The 20456-nt window shown below is 48.5% G+C and overlaps 1 protein-coding gene across 2 annotated transcripts in view; it reads right to left on the reverse strand.

The window, feature by feature from the left end:
* LOC119457518 (transcription factor collier-like) overlaps positions 1–20456 on the reverse strand; it is a 117742-nt gene that overhangs the window by 66138 nt on the left and 31148 nt on the right. For both annotated transcript variants that reach the window (XM_037719115.2, XM_049665139.1), the window contains exons 4-7: positions 17693–17756; positions 15732–15787; positions 6249–6322; positions 6122–6190 (exon numbers count right to left, since the gene is read on the reverse strand). In XM_037719115.2, coding sequence (XP_037575043.1) covers positions 6122–6190; positions 6249–6322; positions 15732–15787; positions 17693–17756 — 263 coding nt within the window. The remainder of the gene's footprint in view (positions 1–6121; positions 6191–6248; positions 6323–15731; positions 15788–17692; positions 17757–20456) is intronic.

A 20456-nucleotide genomic window follows, 5' to 3' on the forward strand; every position in this document is an offset into this window, starting at 1 on the left:
CGCCGTGTTGCTGCACAAGTGGCAAATATTCTGCCTGAAAAAAATTGAAAGAAATTAACAAAAGCCGCCAAAAAATATTTACAAGCTGCACACAGGCTGTTTTAATAAGCAATTAACTTCTTTGACACCCGCTGCCAATGTTATTTAGTTCATCATTTAAATGCTCAGTTAGTGCGCACATGTCATTATGTGAAATGTAAACATAGTTTCGTCTCTACAGAAGACATTCTGCAGAGTTTGGAAAATCATAAATAACTATAAGGAACAAGAGGGGACCCAGAATAAGCCTCTGTGGTAGGCCAGTGTTAATTATGTTTGTGTCAGACAGGGCTCCTGAAACGAAAACGTTGCTGCTATGCCGCGTAACTGCAAAGTCGTTCTCAAGATGGTGCAGTTATGCGCGCTTAGTTTACTGAAAAGAATGTTATGATTAATGCTCTTGTGTAATGGATAAAGAGATCCTACAAATCTACCATTATCAACTTCGATTTTGATCTTGCCAGTGAGCGCGATTAAACCAAGGTTGGTAGAATATCCCGGACCCAAAACCAAACTGTTTTGCTGTCAACAGCTCGAACTTGCACCATACGCGCTGGTCAATTAGCTTTTCTACAACTTTACTAAAATACGGTAAGGATATTAACACCGAAATAAATTAGTTTTCTTTTTTAAGCCACTATGAAAAATGGCCATTTTGAAGGTTATATTTACAACGCGACTGAATGCTTTCACATATGTTGTCAACGATTTTCTTGGTGTTATAGGAGTCTATGATGTCTAAACCATGCAGGAGTAGCATTTTTAGGTTTTATATTCCCGGCACGAACTTCACTGGGCGTAGTTAGAAAAAGATAAAGCGATTTTGGTGCCAAGCGCGATGCACGACCGTCATCCGTGCCGGGAACATCAGGTAACAGCAGCAAAAATGCTACTGAACCCGCTTGCTGTACCTTCAGGATTTGTGAGCAAGCTATATTCCTAGTAGTATATTGCTAGTACGAATTCTTTTTCGGAAAAAAGTATTTGGTGTCGGCCATTGCTATTGGAAATCGTTTCAGGCTTGAATTATTTGATTTCATTATTAGATGAACAGCTATGGGCAGTCCAACCGGCCCACGAAACGGCCGAAAGGCTAGGCCTATCGGTCCCAACGTGGGAACGGCCCGCTTCGGGATAGGAAACTAGCGCGACCCGATGGACCTCAATAAAGTTTTTCCATCCATCCATCCATTAGTAACACGTCACGGGTCTTATTGATCAAACTAGTTTGACTTGAGAACATTTGTTTTTCCTTCTAAACTATCATTCTTGAAATTGGATTTAATCTCGCCGAGTACAAAGTAAGGTATTTATCTTCTCGGATTCAGGTACTGTTGATATCCACCGCATTTGCTGTCGTTATCTCCCTCAGCGTGGGTGCAGAAGCCGTACGTAACAAAAGCGCGTACTAACAATAAATACACAATAAAAGCTGCATATGACCATTACCCGTATTTGATGTCAGCTTATTCAGGCCCTACGCAAATACATTTCGCCCTTCACCACGCGACCTCACAATATACTCGTAGTTGAGTTTGCAGCATCATCAAATGCATCCGACACTATAGAGAGAAAAGATGCGAGACAGAACAACTACTAAAGGGGGTCCACCTTGCTGTTTGCGGCTTGCTGTTTCAAATGGCCAAAATTATTTTAAAGAAATGTAGCTATAGAAACAGGCACACATCATCATCATCATCATCATCATCATCATCATCATCATCATCACCATCTTCATCCTATATTTATGTCCACTGCAGGACAAAGGCCTCTCCCTGCGATCTCCAATCACACCTGTCTTGCGCTAGCTGATTCCAACATGCGCCTGCAAATTGCGGCACTCCGTGCTGCACTGGATTTCATTAATCAGGAACCACCACAACAATGGACAGTTTTCAGTGATTCCAAGGCAGCCCTTCAGTGCATACAAAGCCTCATGCGCCACGGACCCAACGAACAATTGACCTCAGAAATACGAGAGATATATAATGGCAGTTATGACAAGGGACACAACATAATCTTCCAATGGCTTCCAGAACATTGCAACATCAGCGGGAATGACCACGCCGACGAGGCCGCCCGATTTGCACATGAAAGTGGTCAATGTGCCTTCATTCCATTTTCGCGAACAGACGCTGCGGCTGGACTGCGATTGGTGTTCCGTGAATGTGTTTTGCCCCTGTGGGACTCGAACACTTTCACCATGTGCCGTTTGCGTTCGTTTTCTCTGGATATACGGATGCATCTCCCGCCTGGATTACCACGACGTGAACAGGCCATGCTGCTGTACCGTCTGTGGCTAGGCGTTGCGTTTACGAACTCATATGCTTTGCTTATTGGAATGACCAACAACCCCACGTGCGATATGTGCAGCAGTGATGAGACGCTCAGACGCATTATCTGTGTCTGCCCGCGCTATAGTGCGGAGAGACAAGTGCTGTGCGGAGTGCTGGACCAATTGGACAATCGTCCACTAACGGAACTAAAAGCTTTAGGTCAGTGCTCCGACAGAACATCCGCGCTGAAGGCCTTGCTCGCGTTACTAAGGTTCCTGCGGTCTACGTGCCTTCACGATAGACTTTAAGAACGCCGCCCCCTACCGCTCTATAGCGTACGCAGTTTGCTTGTGCTCGTCTCTCTTTGTCTCTCTCCCCCTTCCTCTCTCTTTTTCTTTTTTATCCCCCTACTCCTTCCCCCGTGCAGGGCAGCCAACCGGAACTACATCTGGTTAACCTCCCTGCCTTTCTATGCATTCTTTCTCTCTCTCTCCTAACATCATCACCCCACCTAGTTTTCTGCCGTTCACTTGGCACCCATTCTGTAACTCTAATGGTCCACCGGTTATCCATCCTACGTATTACATGGCCTGCCCAGCTCCATTTTCCCCTCTTAATGTCAACTAGAATATCGGCTATCCCCGTTTGCTCTCTGATCCACACCGCTCTCTTCCTGTCTCTTAACGTTACTCCTAAGATTTTTCGTTCCATCGCTCTTTGTGCGGTCCTTAACTTGTTCTCGAGCTTCTTTGTTAACCTCCAAGTTACTGCCCCATATGTTAGCACCAGTAGAATGCAATGATTGCACACTTTTCTTTTCAACGACAGTGGTAAGCTCCCAGTCAGGATTTGGCAATGCCTGCCGTATGCACTCCAACCCAATTTTATTCTTCTGTAAATTTCTTTCTCATGATCAGGGTCCCCTGTGAGTAATTGACCTAGATAAACGTACTCCTTTACAGACTCTAGAGGCTGACTGGTGATCCTGAATTCTTGTTCCCTTGCCAGGCTATTGAACATTATCTTTGTCTTGATGCACGCATTTTAAATAAGAAGGTCAAAAAGCGAAGGAATTAATCGTGGATGCACGATTATCTCTTGATTCGTCTGATGAATTTCCCATTTAGTTCGAGATGAAACCACTGAGGATGACCAAAGCCCGCACACAAACGTTGCTTTGCGCTCAAATGGCCTCCTTACAAATCACCTTTTGCAGACGATTCCAGACGACGTACGCTTCCAGTTCTGATCCCATTACTACAATTAACGCTGTTTTCTAACTCATATATATGAGACACTTTGAAAACACAGGTGATGCATGTGGCATTCTGCCCCCCTTGTGCGTGTTTCCTGGGTGGTCCGCGTGCCGAGGGCGTTCTGAAGGTCGCCTCCGACTGGAATGTGAGCATATTCATGTGAAAGCTCGCACGCATTCAAATGTAAATATTTTTGCTTTTACTCGCAAATAATTTTACCTTCTGCGACAGTTGCACGCAATATTTGATATAAGTACAGTAGATAGTAACGAGTAGATAGTATAGAGATATTAAAGAGCGTTTAACAAACCAAATGTATGTGGCCGGAAGCGATAGAGCACGTAAAGCAACGGAGACGCGACAAGTGTTGGTGTAGTAATGGCCGAGCGCACGCTGTGACACAAGGTAGTGTAACGAGACAGCCCTAGCGTATATGAACAACGACAAAGCCCTTATAGGTGTGTGCTTCCCTCGTAACAGTGACGGATATGGTGGCGTGCACCTGAATGTACCGAACATTACTCGCTTCAACTCGATTACGAACAGATTATAGTGCGTACACGTCTATGTCTCTGCACGGATTTCCTGCTGCGCAGATATTGATTTTATAGTCAGAATATCAGCAAATATTTAACATTTTCGAGCGAGCACGAAGTAAGAAATTATATACGACCAGGCAAATTATGCCATTAGGAAACCATCATTGGTTACTCCTCGACCTCTGTCCTCATAAGGGTTTAGAAAAAGCAAGTGATCGACATCTCCCGCGAGAACTGTCCAAACCTCATCATCTTTCTACGAGTTAATCCTGATACCGTTGACTCGACGCACGAGCAACCAATGTTTCCGGAAAGCCGGCTGTGGCACGTTTTACAGAGCGCCCAGGCAATAACTTTACGTTCGCTTGAATCGCTAGAAAGCGCAAAGAACAAAACAATGTCATCTTAAGGTTTAGCGTTCGCTTTTCTTCCGCACAACATATCCATTACTTGAGACTTTGCACGACTACCGCTAGCTTAGGGCTTCGAAAGACCGACGGACGTGCACATCTATACAAAAATACGCGCCGTTCTTTTTAACCTCAGAGAACGTGAAAATGAGAAAAGATGGCAAAACGTGTCAGCGGCCGCTTAAGTCCCTAATCCGGTGACTCTTCTGAGACGTACAAGATAAATGCAGCCATAAGGCCACGGAGGATTTAGGCCAGCACTCAGTCACTCGGCAAATTATTCCCAGGGCGGCTTCCTTCCCTCCTCCTCTGCGCTTCGCTCTCTTTAATGGAAGCGAAAAAAAAAAAATAAAGGAGGTTTTGAGAAGCGCTTTTTGGAGTGCGTGTCAAGCGTTGAGCACAGATGCGGCGGTTTTTAGCGGGCTGATGCAACAGCTTCTATTACGTGGATTCCCCGAAGCAAAAAACCATATGTGGCGAGATTTAGCCAAATACAAGCATCCCTATAATGTGAAATAACGCTTTATCGGCTCCTTTGGTATTGTCCAGTCGTAGACATCGCAGAAAGTGAAATAAATAGGCAAGTGCTGTGCTGCTCACAGGCGCTCGTGGAAACGTGTATCAACAATAGCCAACCTTGAAGATGATCCAATGCTTTTTTTTCTACTCCTTAATCTATTTTGATCGTTCAGCGAAGCAACCCGAGATATACGTGTGTATCTACAGATGCGTCCAAGCGCTGGCACGTTTGTTGAGCAATTCTTTTTTTTTTTTTCGTTTGTTTTATACTTTAAAGACTAACCCTACGAGATTACCGCTCCCACTTTACCAGCAACCCCGCAATTTTTTTTTTAATTTGTATCTTCCGACTGTAGTGGGCCTCCTTGACTAGAGCCAAAATTTAGTTATTTTCTTTTCTTTCATTTTTATTAGGTCCACATACAACTGTAGAAACTAACAATGCGTCAACCGCGTTTATAAAAACGTCGAGCACTATAAAAGACGAGGACAACGCGGTCTAAAATACACAAGTACAACGTTATTTGCACAATATCATAAAGTTCCCAATAATGTCTCCGACTTGAGTGCAACGACAACAAAAAAAAAAAAAAAAAGGGGGGGGGGGGGACGCGGAATGCTTCGACGGGCCGTAGTCGCAGGTGCCCGCGGAATAGCTGGCTCGCTTGCAGCGGCCAACTATAACGCGTTAAAAGCAAAACAAACAAACACAACAAAACAAAAAAAACGCTCGGGGCGCGCGCGTCTTGCCGGCGCGCGGGTCGGAAGCCCCGGCCAATCTGGCGGCGGCACGCGACTGGTGTCGGGGAGCGGGGCTCCCGCGCGCGGGGTGACATATGGAGGACGGCGCAAGGTGGCCGGGCCACAAAAGCCGGACGGGGGGGACGTCGTTATTCCCCGCAATCCCGCTAACGAACGGTGTAATGGGGAGGACGCGGTCCCCCGGGCGCTTTAATGAGCGCGCGCGCGCAAACACACGTGCCGGGAGCCATATGGTGACCCGCGGCCTTTGTGATTGTGGATGCTCCTCTGGCGACAGATGGCAGCCACCTTGAAGGCGCGATTCCCCTTTCGGGACTCACCTGTCGATGATGACCGGGTCCGAGGGCGTCTCGTTGCGGTTTCCGCAGCTCTTCTTGTCGCAGCAGCGACTGCACGGAGAAGCCGGCGTGAGCGCGCGTTCGGACGGGCATGCCTCGCTCCACTCACCTGCACATCACCTCGTGCGTCAGCAGCACCCGGCACATCTCGGGGTTCTTGTCCTGTCCCTCGTACACGATGGCCTGCGGCGAGGCGCGCCCATCTGTTACGCAAACGCGCCGGTCTGCGCCACGATAAGCGCCGCGGAACACGCTCTCGAGGGCACAAACACGGGACGGGGCCACCACTCGAGCCGAGCAGATGGGGGACTCCCTTTCCGTCTGTCCCGCCTAGAGAGGCTTATCTCATTCGCTTGATGCACTCGATTGTCTTTTTTTTGGTCGCGCCCCATCCCTGGCCTGACGTCCCCGGGGCTCTCCCCGGCGCGTGGCTCCCGCCGCATATCTGATGACCGCTCGGGTAACGAGGCCCCCGCTCGACAAGCCGCACTCTTTGCCTCACCGCAGAGCGGCCCGAAGGGTGAGCTCACTGACTTACCGTATTCGCGCATGCTTCGACGTCTACCGCGTCGCCTGACTATAGTCGACAGAAATACTAACCACAATTCCAACTTACTTGGTTGCGCACCAATTTCTGTCCACCCTATTTCTATGGTCTCGATAATTCAGAGCACAGTTACAGGCTTGTATACACTCGAGCTATAAAGTTTACGCGCCACTGCGCCCGTGAAGCAACTAAACTGCCTTGTCGCAACTTACGCACACAGCCTTGAACTGGGAGTCCTCACTTGTCCATCTCAGAAAGTGCACGATAACAGACTGCGTATTTTCGTAATTATTTATTGTCACAGGTTCCGCACAATGCATAGTCCTAACCTACCGAGCTTAGATCTGCCCGTTAATAGGGCAAAGCTTGAATTTGTGAAACAGATCTTGAAGGCCAATCGCGGGCTCCATTGGGCCCCCAACAACAGACGGTCTCATATATACGCTATGCACTGCACTGAATCCGAGTGGCTCCGTTTGTTTCTTAAGCTGATGGCTGAGTACCCATGCAGCCCAGCAACACGAACCTTTACGTCAAATACACGCAGTTCCTCTTCAAATAAAACTAAAACTAATTTTCTTTGAAACTTGCATGCATATTGCGCACGAAGTACTCTTAGGCGGAGGTTGTATCACTTTTTTTTAATATTAGCGCTCATAAAGCCAAGTGCGGGCTAGGAAGTACTACACAGACAGTTAGATGTTAAATAAAACGAAGTGACCTAAGGGGCGTCACCTCGCACACATGGATGTGAACAAGGTAATTTTTTGTCTGTCTCACTAATAAACCAGAACTTGGTCCCCATTTCTATGGTCTCGATAATTCAGAGCACAGTTACAGGCTTGTACACTCAAGCTGTAAAGTTTACGCACCACTACGCCCGTGAAGCAACTAAACTGCCTTGTCGCAACATACGCACACAGCTTTGAACTGGGAGTCCTCACCTGTACGCTTGGTCCCCATTGCGCATGCAGCACATGATCCCGCTAAGTATAATGGTTCACCGTCACAGTAAGCTACGGCGTACTTGCGATATTTCATCCGTACATTTCGCCAAGAATGTATTATTAATAGCAGCCCACAAATTGCCTGAAAATTTCCGCCAGCATACTTCGTCAACTCTAACGCTACGGATGCAATCTTTTTATGTATTTCCATATTTTAAATTAAGGTTAGTTAAAATGTTGTTGTCGTGGTTGTTGTGAGAAAACCGAGAAATTCTGTGCTGAGAAAACTTACGAGACCAAGAAGGCATCTCATTCCTGTAATGCTTCCGCTACTCCATCGTTATCGGTTGTGGCGCTCTTGCGCGTTTCCTCCCATAATCGCTTTGCTTTTCCTCCCATAACCGTTAATTGTGTCAATACCTAGCTTACGACTACACCACCTGCAACGATCGAGACCCAAACCAGCATCGCAGTTATAATCTGACTCAGCAAGCAGGAACAAGAAATAGAAAAGCTGTTGGTTTTATCTCACAGACTATATGGACGCGGAAGTGGCAGGGCAGCTGTTGCACGGCGCCAAAATGACATGCATTTTCTCGCGCACGTGCTATAAACTGAACTGAATTTGTGGATATCTTCGTTTTGCATACGAAGAAGACACTATAAGAATTTTTTTTTTTTTTTTTGGGGGGGGGGGGGTGCTGGAAGTACGATAGGCGCGTGTTTGGTAAATACTTTAAAGCCAATTTTAGAAACAGTGCTACTACGAAAGGGCACCGCGTCAAAAGTCTCCTTGCGGAAGGATATTTTCGTGAGAGCACTAACGAAAAGCCCACAGTGCCGTTTTTTCAACCTCTCACCTCGCTTGTCCTCTCAAGCTAGAAATTGCGACCGTAAGCCAATATTTTGGGCGAATTTCCCCGCTTCAGGTAATTTGAGTCAGGTGACAGCGCTCGAATGTACCGACCGGGCGTGCCTGTAGCGTGCACACTCACGAGGCTGTGTATACTGTAGACACACACACACACCGCGGCGACAAATAAAAACATCCGCTGCAAGGCGATCACGTGCTCGTCGCCCCTCCTCTCTCTCTCTCTGTCGCGTATGCAGCGCATCGGGGGGCGTCGCTTTCGGTGCTCCCTGCGCAATAATGTTGGCGCGAGCCTCGATGACCCGGGAACAAGTTTTTCAACTTAGGCTCTGCCTGAGCACCTCGTTGCGCCGAGTCAAGTGCCGTGTCTTCTCGCTGCTGCTGGCCCTCTCGTTTGTTTTTCGCAGTCGATGATCTCCTCCGTCGCGCTGGTGTTCCTCGGCATCAGCACCGCGTCTTCTCGTGACGTCTCATTCTGCGCTGGCTCGAGTTGTCTGCGTCACGCAACGTTCGACTGCCAGCGTGCTCTGATGGCGTCGATCAGATCCAAGTTACATATTCGCAGACCCAGCCCGTAAACTGCTCACAAGCTATATACGTGCCTGTCCTTCGCCCTGCCTTGTGCGAGCTCTGTCGACTCACTATCGCTTTGGGGTCTGAAATACGCCAACAGACGAATGCAAATTGCTCGCTATACCTCGCACCTGTGATGATAGACGGTACATGAAACCGGACTTTGTTCTGGGTTTTTTGATTAGTGCAGTTTCTTTCGAAAAGCATCACGGGGTTATCCATACACGGTAGAAACACATTGCGCCCTTATCTTTCTTTTTATCACAATTTTCTAGTGATGGGACACCAATGCATTTCGCCTCAAGTTTTTAACAAGTATTTATCGTAAATGGTGCTATAGGCACTGCATTCCTGCGACGTGATGTCACTTCATTACAAGCTTCTCGGCTTCACTTTCATTACAGGAATAAATAGAAGGTTAAATAACACTGCAGTTTCTTTTGCATGTAATGTCCACCTCTTCGAGTAATCCAGCTGATATGAGTTAATTACGCTGTAGGCAATAATAAATTTTCAATTGGTCTTTTTCGACTCGATATATGCAGGTTCACACCACGAATAAATTTTACGGTTGTTAGTTAGAACAGAGCTCGTCCTTTTATGCCATGTTCTATACAGCGCATTTCTTCACGAAAGTGTGCATATACCGGTCTAAATTAGCACGCTGCTGTAGTTTTTCCCTGCACACCTAGCGTCAATCTTCTGAACAACCCTTTGTTTAACCTCTAATTCACATAGCACTACAAATTTAGGCGCAGCACCGCGTTGCCAAACGCCCTGCAAGTCTTAGAATCATTGCCCTTTCCCACGCGCCTTGTGCTACATACGATTCTTGACGTATCTCTCTGTTTCACTTATACGTTTCGTTTCTCTGTGACGACCCGTTTTTATATGAAATTATTTCGCTCTTTGATTTATATGCGGGCGTATATGCACTCATGTGCACTAAGTGTTTCGTATTACTATAATGTCAAAGCCCGGTCGATTGCATCACGGAACGCCGCCAAGCCTTAAGGCGTCGCCCTCGCCCCCATAGAAAACTGCATCTCTCTGATTATCCGTTAATAAAACGCCTTCGTACATTAAACCGGTAAGACGCTGCTCCCCCATTGCACCAATTAGGACAGTCACACCACCATGTGCCCCATCTGGTGGTCACAATATGAAATTATATGGCAAAGCCAAGCACGACGAAGGGCCTCAGAGCGGCTAAATAAAGCAAGGCATTTATGAGCTCGCCGCAAAAAGGAGTGATTCTGCAATGAGCGGTAGACCGAGCCTTTTGTACCTTGGAAATAGAATGAACCTATACTGAAGTAGCACTGCAGGCGTCTACATTTTCGTGCGCTGCTGTCACGTTAGACTCAACACCACAGCTTTCTCATCAACATTTGATTCGGCTACATGTACTGCTGCGTCGATAGCATCAATGCTTTGAGTCGGACAACTTTCTGTTCCCTCTAGCAAATCACGCGCCAACACGGGCTTCCTACTCAAACCTGCCATATGGCGTCCAACCATTCCATGTTTCTTTTTCTTTTTGTTCATTATACTTATAGAAGTAGTGTAAAATTTATGATGTAAACGTCACGTTCTAGTGACGTTAAACAACCAGTCAGTGCCAAAGCTGCGAGTCACAAATCGAGGTTTTCATCGAGAAAAGACCGTCTATAACACGGCGGCTTTTATGAGTTCAAGGTCATGCCATTCGGCCACTGCTCGGCACCCGCAACATTCCAGCGTCATCATCCCCACATTTGCATATCGTGTACGTGTGTTTCTAGACTCTTTCATGGGCCGATCCCGAAGATAGTGCAGTCTAAAGCTGTTTCCGAGGGTACGTGCAGTCTAAAGCTGTTCCCGTGAGTGTGCAGTCTAACAAAGTGGGCGGATTCCCAAGACAGTGCAGTGAAAAAATTTTAAGCAGTCCGACGTTCCGCCTACTCACTTCACGTGAGGCGTGACGCGATAGAGTGCCGTGCGCAGTGACACCACCCCATTCCCACCCTCAACTCGCTCAAAAAGACATTGTCTTTGATCGACGTCAACTAGAGAGGTTGAATGGCCTTCGTACCTTTTTTTTTTTCTTTTTTTTTCTTTCTTTACCGTGTATACTTCCTTCGATTTCATGTTTTGTTTAGCAGCACCGGTACGATGCTATTTAGGAGGGGGGCATTGGGACGCGTATACGTTCTTTCTATGTTTCTGGTGTGTGCTTTTTCACCGGCTAACCAATGTCACAATAATACCATTGGGCGCAAGACGCGTCAGCGTCTATCGGAACTTTCTCGAATGCTGTCGCGCCGATTCTATACAGCGAAATAATCTTGTCTAACAACGCGTGCGCGAAACGAATAGATGTGGTGCACATTCAGGAATGCACGATGAGTCACGTATAAAATAGCCGGCATACTTGACCCTATGGATCAAACTACGACGACCGACGATTGTGCTCGCCGCTATCGTTGTGTTCTGAGCGTTACTTGTTATCCTGGACGCAAGTTGGCATCAATAAGGAGTTAGTTTTCGAGACTCACATGCAGCTTTCGCGCTGACTGCTTCATCACTACAACGATACATTATCAGTCTCGTCATAATCACACGACAAGCACGCAAGACATACCTCGACTGCATAAGACCAGGTTGACTGTCGCATACACAAGAAAGGGGAGCCGCATTTAGCTGAGCAGTTATTGGCAGGAAGAAATAGGAAACGCGCGTGAGAAATGTAGTTTCCCGAAAGGGGGCTGTTATATAGTGCAGCCCTCCGGATTATATAAGATGGTCAGGAGCGGAAGTAGACGACGGAGGAGACCACGGCTGTCAAGGAAGACAGAGATCGAATATGGCGACTCAGTGATCATAACAAATGCTCCCGGAGACAAGCCTGACCGCGTTTGGTTTTTGGATGCACCGTCAGCACACTTGGGAGGATCGGTGCTCAGCGTGGCCTCTACTCTGGCGTGCCCATCGGGTGCTTAGTTGAGCGCCTTCGTTGCAACTGGGGTGCTGCCCCCACACTGCTGTGCATCGATTGCCGCCGCGCTGCGTGTGCCGGCGTATAGCGTGCCGAAGGACCGTTGCCGCGCGGGTGGTGGGCGGGAGCGCCTTAGGCCTAGCGGCTCCGTCCCCGGGGAGACCGCCTCCCATAGATTGGCCACCGGTGGGCTCCCCTCCCTCGGCGGCGGCCGGACGGACCCCAAATTGAGTTGGCGGGCTTCTGCCGCCGGCTCTGATGGCGCCGCGGCTGCCTTCCTCGCGATGGGGCCGCGTGACAACTTTTTGGCCGACAAGCTGCGTCTCGCGCACAAACAAAAAAAGAAACAAAAAGAGAGTGGAAAAAAAAAAGAGAGAGAAACGTGCGCGCTTCAATGCGATTCATTTCGTCGCGTTTCGTTGGGGTGAAACGAACGCTCCGCGAGGTTCATGGCCAAGTCCCTCCTCGGCACTGTGACTGCAATCGGAAGGGCAACGTCTCGAACTAAGACGGAACCACAGCAGGAGTCTTTGCACATCGCTGGTACGCTTCGCTTAACGAGTCAGATTGACCACTTCATCACTTTCACGTATAAGGCAGATTGCTCCAACAGTAACGAGACGCATTGACTCTGTACTTGGCTTTGTGTGCGCACATCTTCGAAGAAGAATATTTTCGTGCTTGCGGCCAATATACTGCTGGGCAGCACACCAACTTCCGCGCTCGTGTTGCCTTCGTCAGGTCAGCCTCGTTGACAAGAGCAAACTGACCGCGGTCACGTACAGCATATAGGTATCTTGTACTGCATGAGAGTTTATTGCGCGGTTCGATTAAATGACAAAAAGAAACTGCCCCCCCCCCCCCCCCCCCCCCCGACCTCTGACTTATAATTGTTCGAATAAGGACCTCGACTTTCATGAGCAAGTTCATTGAAGGAACGTTTAACGCTTACAACACGATGGAACGTACATCCCGCCGATGCCGTCCGCTGAGGTATGCACCGATATGGATTGGAACAACGGCGTCTGAGCCGCCCTTCTTGACCGCCTGCCAACATTTTGTGCTTATATAAGTGCAAGTGACGATCCGCTTTTCTCGGGGCACTTTTTGCCGCTGTGCACCGTATGCAAGAGGCCACCTTCCCGCTCGAGAAGGCGGCTTTGTTGACTGACGTCACGCTGTTCCTTTTGCTACCGCAGTTGTCTGAACGGTTGCCATTCACACTAACTTGAATAAATTGCTATATTACGGCCATTTGGCCACGCCGCTTGGCGTGTGTGCAAAATCCATCTCTGTTGGCTCGAAGCTCTGCTGCATTCTGCTTTGAGGCGCAGCGGAGTGCGGCAGAACTTCGATAACCATATATATTAGGAAGCAGAAAACATGTTTGTTGTGCCATACTGAAAGTTAGAGTGCCTACACCTGAATTGACGCAAGGCTGAGCGCTACAAGCAGCGCGCTGTCCAAAGTACGTAGCTACATTGAAACCCTTGAAACAGTCTGTATACATAGTAAATAAGGGAGAGGATAAGAGACAAAGAAAAATGCGAATTATTATGGCAAGTATGAAGATTATATCAAGCACGTTCGTGAACGAGGATAATGTATTAAAAATAAAACGAGGCTGTCACTGCGCCAACAATTTGTTTCGTAACTTGTAATTTATCGATCAGTTTTGTAATTGACCGATCAGTTTTTTACTCGGTAACGCTCACTGTAATTTAATTATTATTTTTATTATTTTTTACAGTAACATCACATGTAACCAATTACTCTATTGATGAGATAAGCTGCAACAGGCTTATCTCGTCAAATGCTTAGAGCATTCAAATTAGGAGCCACAGTAGAACGCCCGTGGTCGGGCAAAACAGAATTCTCACGAATGCGCATGCTAAGACAAAAAAGAAAAACAAAACGAAAAAAAATTACGCTCCAACTGGTGATGGCCGACTAATTGAACCGGTGCTGGGCATAACTCGATAGTGACTGGCCACATCGGACGTTAGGAAATCATATACAGGCGATTTCCTACAGATTTCCTACGGGAGCGCTTTCTTTGTGTCCCAACAAGCATGAAATGCTGCGGGTCATAGAGGATCCAGACGCGATCATCGCGGCATTGAGCAGCCACAATCTTGTGCGCGCGGTGTTTGTACATTACAACACCGCCCTTCCCTCCGGCGTTCACATCGATCGAGTTAACAGTGTCACGCTGCTGATGTTTTTACAAGAAAACGAGGGAGGAGGACCGACGAAAATTTTGAAACGCAATTGTTGGTGAAGATAAGCAATGTGTGAAGGGCTGCAGAGGACCCTGTGAAAGTGCCAGGCCAACTCGTTCTATCTATATATACTGTATCTGCGCAATGTTAGTAAATGTTGGGAGGAAAATAACTTAGAAGTAATCGTATACTTTTGAGCAATGCCCTCAATTACTTTCGCGGGGCAGTAATTTGCAACTGTAATCAATTTTTGAATGAAGTAATTGTAATTCTAGTCGGGTACCTTTTTCTGTAACGTGTACAAGTCTGCGTGACATCCAAGATAGCGAAGAGCTTGCTCTGCGAGATGGACGCGAATGCTGCATTGTCACTAGCTATGCAGCGTGATCAGACTGCCTGCTGTTGCGTCATTGTAGTATACGCGGCGTCGACTCACAGTTTCGAAAGACGCGTCTGCGGCGCCCGAGAGTTGCGCGATACATCTGCATGCAGTGGTTAGCGCGTCTGGCTCCCAACGGCGCCAAGTTTTTCTGCTTGGCGGTGTAGGGAGAGGTTACGACCACGGCGTATGACGGAAAGGCAGGAACAATCCTTTCGAGCTGTTAACATGCTGTCGCACTAAAATTAATGATATACATGTTTGCATCCACGGGGGAACGTTGCCGCACTTTTACGATTCCAAGCTGGTGTGGAAGTCGTTGAACGCCTCCATCGACACGTGTGACGACAAAGAGCCATCTCGTCGTGCACTGGCTTCGCACGACCGCTGCGCGTCGCGCTAGTTATAAGGGCATACTTGCGCGGCACAATTAATGACCACGTGGACTGCACCACGTACGTGCAGAGAGTGCCGTGTGGGAAAAGATGCAACCACCTGTTCCTGCTCCCCCAGGGCGAAAACGAAGCGCCAGCGGATAATTTCGGGCCCCAGTCACCAAGGTCCACGGCGTTGGTGCTATGTACTATGTAGTCACAAACGTGTTACAAAAAGAAGAAAGAAAGCCTCAGCTGCTAGACGTGTGGCAGTTAAACCACCTCTGTGTGTAAGGACCGGGGTCGCTTCGTGTTCGCATTGAAATTAAAATCCATTTATAGAAAGGATCGAACTTGTACTGCAGCGCCACGCGACGCGGAACGGTCATGTCTTGCCATCGCGTGCTTTCGGTCCCGAATTGGGGGAAAAAAAGTATAAACACTTGATTTACTCAGCAGCTGCACAAGTGCGACAGCAACATTCGTCAGTGACGTAACGTTTCCGTCGAAAAGAGCATGCTACAAGGCCCCCTTTCGCGGAGGAAGCCCATCACAAGAAGAGCCAATCAGGGCCGAAGAAAAGCAGAAAACGAGCGGAACCCGGAGGCGAGCCCCGATGATCGCCGCCCGGCTTATGGGCTGCGGGGCCGAAGTAGCGAGCGCGCCCTCCACCGGGCAGCAGAAGCGGTGACATCAACTCACTTGCTTGGTGACAGAATCGATGAGCCGGACGTAGAGGTCTTGCTCCTGCCGGACACCTGCGCCAGGAACAGAGGGGCTCGCTCAGCGCGCGCTCACACGGCTGCCAAATGTGGAGCGCTGCCAGCAGGTTCCGCTGACGGCGCCCGCCGCGCGCACCGCCGTTGAAAGAAGTCCAACGCCCGTATTAGTAACCGTCGCCCCGCAAGCGCATGCTTCCCCGCTTGCACGCAAGTAGTTCTGGGGTCGAATTCACATAGCTTTTCGTTCGTAAGTGCTCTTTGCCATCGGCTGGCCGCTTTCGCTAAGATGTCCAGCGTCCGGATTGGCTTGAATTTTCTCTTGCGAACAATTCCAGCGTAACAAGTTTTTGTGAATACCATCCCTGGTTCATCTGCCCAGGCTACAACTATTCTGAAGAACTATTGTATGCGTCTTTTTTTTATTCTTCTACCTTAATATGCGGCGCATCGCTAGACTTGCACGAAGCGAATGAAACACCTTTTTAACGAGTGACAAAATTTGCAGTTGGTTTTATTCCACAGTGTTTACCAGCGCTTTTTTTGAGGCAGCAAGAGGCATTAACGGGGTCCTGAATACATTCGCTGTCTACCAGTCCTAAGTGTTACTGGCTATAAGGAAGCCGGCACAGTACGGCCCCACTATTAATTCTTCCGACTTGATCACCTTCCATTAACTATACCATTCGGCGCGACGACTGGCTGAGTCGGCAGTATACGACAGCGGCCGTGGTGGGAAAAAATATACAGTAGCAGTGCAACAGATTTAAGTTATACAATTACCTCGTACCAAGGTTAAAGGTAGAAATAATTAAACAGCTCTAGGTATTCAAATTTTTAACCTATTAGCAGTGGCAAGCCGACGGATAAGCACAGCTCCGCATTACAATATTGTGAAGAAGAGAAATGCACTTGTGATAATATAGAGTATACGTTCACAGTACGTTATTATTATTATTATTATTATTATTATTATTATTATTATTATTATTATTATTATTATTATTATTATTATTATTTGGTGTTTGAAGATAATAAAGCCCACATACAGAAGTGAATGAGCAGTAACGCAGCACAATTAAACCAAATAAGTCACGTTAATGACAGCGCTTTATCCCGGGATATAGCCCAGGTTTTAGCAAGCCAAAATCTACATGAATCAGTACCCGCGCCATGTGAGGCCTTTGCAGGCTAGCAGTGATACATACTATATATACTGTGTACACGTGATTATCCATCTCCAAAACTTGTCCTAACACATCGAGGGTTGTCAAAGAGGCCGCATTAGCAGCCGGGCTACAACTGAAGAGTTGTGGTACAGCGCGCAAGTTATGGAAGCATTCGGACACAACTTTCAGGAACGGCATTGATTAGAGCCTGCATCTGCGTCCAAAGCAGCAGGAATCCCATTCAGAGTTTGGACTCGCCGGTTGCAAACACGCTAGGCTTAGCGTCCGCGGGGCGCTTGTTATGTTTCTCTCGGCTACGACTGTTCTGCCGCCCGCGTTCGGGCGCTCGTAACCAAAGCGAATACCCACGGGCCATTGAAGCCCGCCGGTCGCTAAATAGTTGCATGCAGCGCTGCTTCAGCCCGCGCGACCGTACCGAGCGGCTTGTTCTTGCGCAACCAAATGTGGTTCTGCAGCCTTCGCTCGTTGTTTGCATGCATCTCCGCGCGCGATGCGAGAAAAAATTCCTTCCCGAAGCCTGGCCTCGTGGGAGTGTCGCGTCCGCCGCGCTGATTGGATCAGCGTTGCTGCAGCAAAGCGAGCGCGCGTGACGTCGCTCGGGGTGCCGACTCGCAGCGTGGGCACACGCTTTGTTTTACGACGATCGGCGGCCCCATCTGGAGGCGCACTGTCGGAGCGCCCATTCCGGTAATCCCACAGGAGACCGGCTCGTAAAAAGGGGGAGGGGAATTAGGTGTTGGCCGCCTCGACTCACCGTTGGCGTAGAGCAGCTGGAGCCGGTAGTGGATGCCGTTGTTGGTCTTCTGGCCGTCCGATTCCTGCAAGACGCACACTCAGCCACGCACAGGGAACATGCAGCCGTGGACGGCTCGTGACCAGAGCTTCAACCACGGCGCGGTCGTGCAAGTGAGAGTGCCTATACTCTGTACAGTCACCTTTCGTACACGCGTTGCAAGTATACGAGTGAATGTAATACAGCCCTCGGTGAACAGGCGAATTCCGCGTTTGTCAACTTATCATAACGACACGGTTCTCGCGACGTTTTATTTGGCAGCAACATCGCTTGACAGCGCTAACTGCCGCAACTTTTCTGCACTTTCCAAGCAAGTTAAGCGATTGGACTACGAATGGCTTAAAGGAAACACAGTGAAAAGCAAAGACAAAAAAAAAATAATAATAATAAGCAAAGAAAGAGAGAGAGAGAAAAAAAAGGGTGGGGGGGGGGGGGGGGCTTTCTTGGTTGTATGGACGCATAAGACAAACGTCGGTGCAAGTTACTTCCTGACGTCAATCAGCGTCCTTAACGGTCTCAGAGTCGTGACCAGTGAACTACTTTTCGAGATAAATAATAAACAAATCGAGAATAAGGCGTGAGAAGCAACTGGAGGCAGTTAGCAGAAAGCGAGCAATGTTCCCGGAGCGCAAAGTTGCAGGCACGCACGCACACAGAGAGAGCTGTTCAAACAGATTCATTTAACGGCCAGCCTCGATATACCGCGGGTGATTGCTCTTTCAACAGGTTAAGCAAACACACCCGGGCGTCGAGTATACACTTGGGTGATCTCATTCCGCACCCAGCACAAGAAGCAGCACGGGGCCGTAATTAGGCGCGCGCTCCTCACGCGGCCCATCTTGCGAGGCCGCACCACTCCGCCCCGAGGTTGCGGTTTTAGTTTTCTTCTCGCGGGCCCCACCTTTGGCTGCCACTGAGGAGAAGTACCGCGACCCCATTCCTCATTAGCGGCCTTCTTCTTGCAATGACTTAAACGGTTGCTCGCCAAAAATCTTCACTGGAAAGCGAGCAGCGCGTCGAGTCTGATTGCGCATGCACGGATGGGTGCGCGCGGGCCGACCTGCGACATTGCAGTTTTGCATGGCTGCGTCTGTATGCAGCCGGTAAAGGGAGCCATGGCGGCCTATTTATTTACCTGTTACGCCAATATTAAAGCTATGGATGATGTAAGCATCGTCAAACTTTGCCTTCTGCCGCAATACGTGCCTCAAATTATACTCCGCAAAAGATAACTGTAACAGCATATGTATATTCGCTGACGGGCTGGCCGCTGCCGGGTCATTAAACCATTTTCAACGAAAGTGCCGACCAACCAGCGCTTTCCGCTAACAGGTGCAGCGCGGAAGCCTGGCCTACTTGCTTGTCGCAATGCGTTAGAATGATTATAATCAATTAAGCGGGATGTTCACACTCGTGACTGCACTCCTTTGACCCTCTGTTGCGTCTTAGACTGGTCTATCCCAATGCGACTAAAGTTTACCACGTTGCTTGTGGCTGGGCGTCGCGTTTACAAACGCCTACAGTTTTTGTATTCGCATGATTGATAGATGTCTCGTGCAAGTCTTCGCAGTTGCGGCGATACCATAGCACACAACCTGATCTAATGCCATTTTTAACGCGATAGCGTTTAGGGCCCCGTATCGCAGAAAATCCGGCGTCGGCAACGTACCGGCGTGACATCGCGGGTGGCGGAGAAAATCATCCAACCACATCGACCGCGCAGGCCCTCTACGTGGTGCAAGGTTTTAGTGAACAAAAATTGAATTTCTCACAGTGAAATCTGTCAGAAAAATGGTAAAGTACGACTTTACCATTCGGCGTCGGATTCGCCGTCGGATTGTAATTTGAATGTACAAGAAAGCCTAATTCTGCTACGAGGAAACTCAAACATTTCTACCAGACCTGCGCGCGTCGTGGCAATAGCAAACAATTAATAAAATAAAAAAAGGTGCTAGGGCCTTCACATTTTAATATAGGACCACTTATATTGCCCCTGGAAAAATGTCTTTCCAGCAATGCATTTCAGTTTAAAACTGAAGCCGACTTTAAGGGGATCGGTGTAAGCTTGGTCTTTGTAAGCTGGCTTTCCCACGTTCAGTGTTGCAGTGAATGAAGCCTACTTGCCGTATGCGAACGATGCGATGCGAACGGGTCCCGATAACGCTGTCGCGTTCTACTCTTAAAGGTGAAGCTGAAGCGTCCTCCAAGTTTTTTTTTATTATCCTCTTTTGTTCCTCTCTCTCTGCCCTCTTTCCAACCCCCTACATTTCCCACCCCAGTGCAGGGTAGCAAACCGGAAACTCGCCTCTGGTACGTTAACCTCCATGTTTTTCTTCTCTCGCTCTCTTTCTTCATGATGAAGAACTTTGCGCGCTGTTTTAAGACGACTGGACGACGTTCTCGTGTAAAAAAATTATGCGTTGCTCTGCTATCGCAAACACCAGAGACCAGCGGAGCTGGGGAAAGCCTAGTAAAGTAGCGGCAAACCACGCACTTAGTCTAACTTTTGCTGGGCTTCCCCCATCTCCGCTGTCTTTCGGAAGCGACGAGTGTCCACTTCTCTGGTCCTCAACCTGCCGAGCCGCCGCCAGAGGCATCGGCTGCAGTCACGGACACCGGGCGCGTTCGGCGGGAACGCGGGGAAACGGGGTCGGCGTCGGCAGCAGCCCTACGCGTCCCACTACCGCCTGCCTCACTCCTCTCACACCTCGCATCCGTTATGCTG

The sequence above is a fragment of the Dermacentor silvarum genome, chromosome 1, assembly GCF_013339745.2.
Source record: "Dermacentor silvarum isolate Dsil-2018 chromosome 1, BIME_Dsil_1.4, whole genome shotgun sequence".
Taxonomy (NCBI): domain Eukaryota; kingdom Metazoa; phylum Arthropoda; class Arachnida; order Ixodida; family Ixodidae; genus Dermacentor; species Dermacentor silvarum.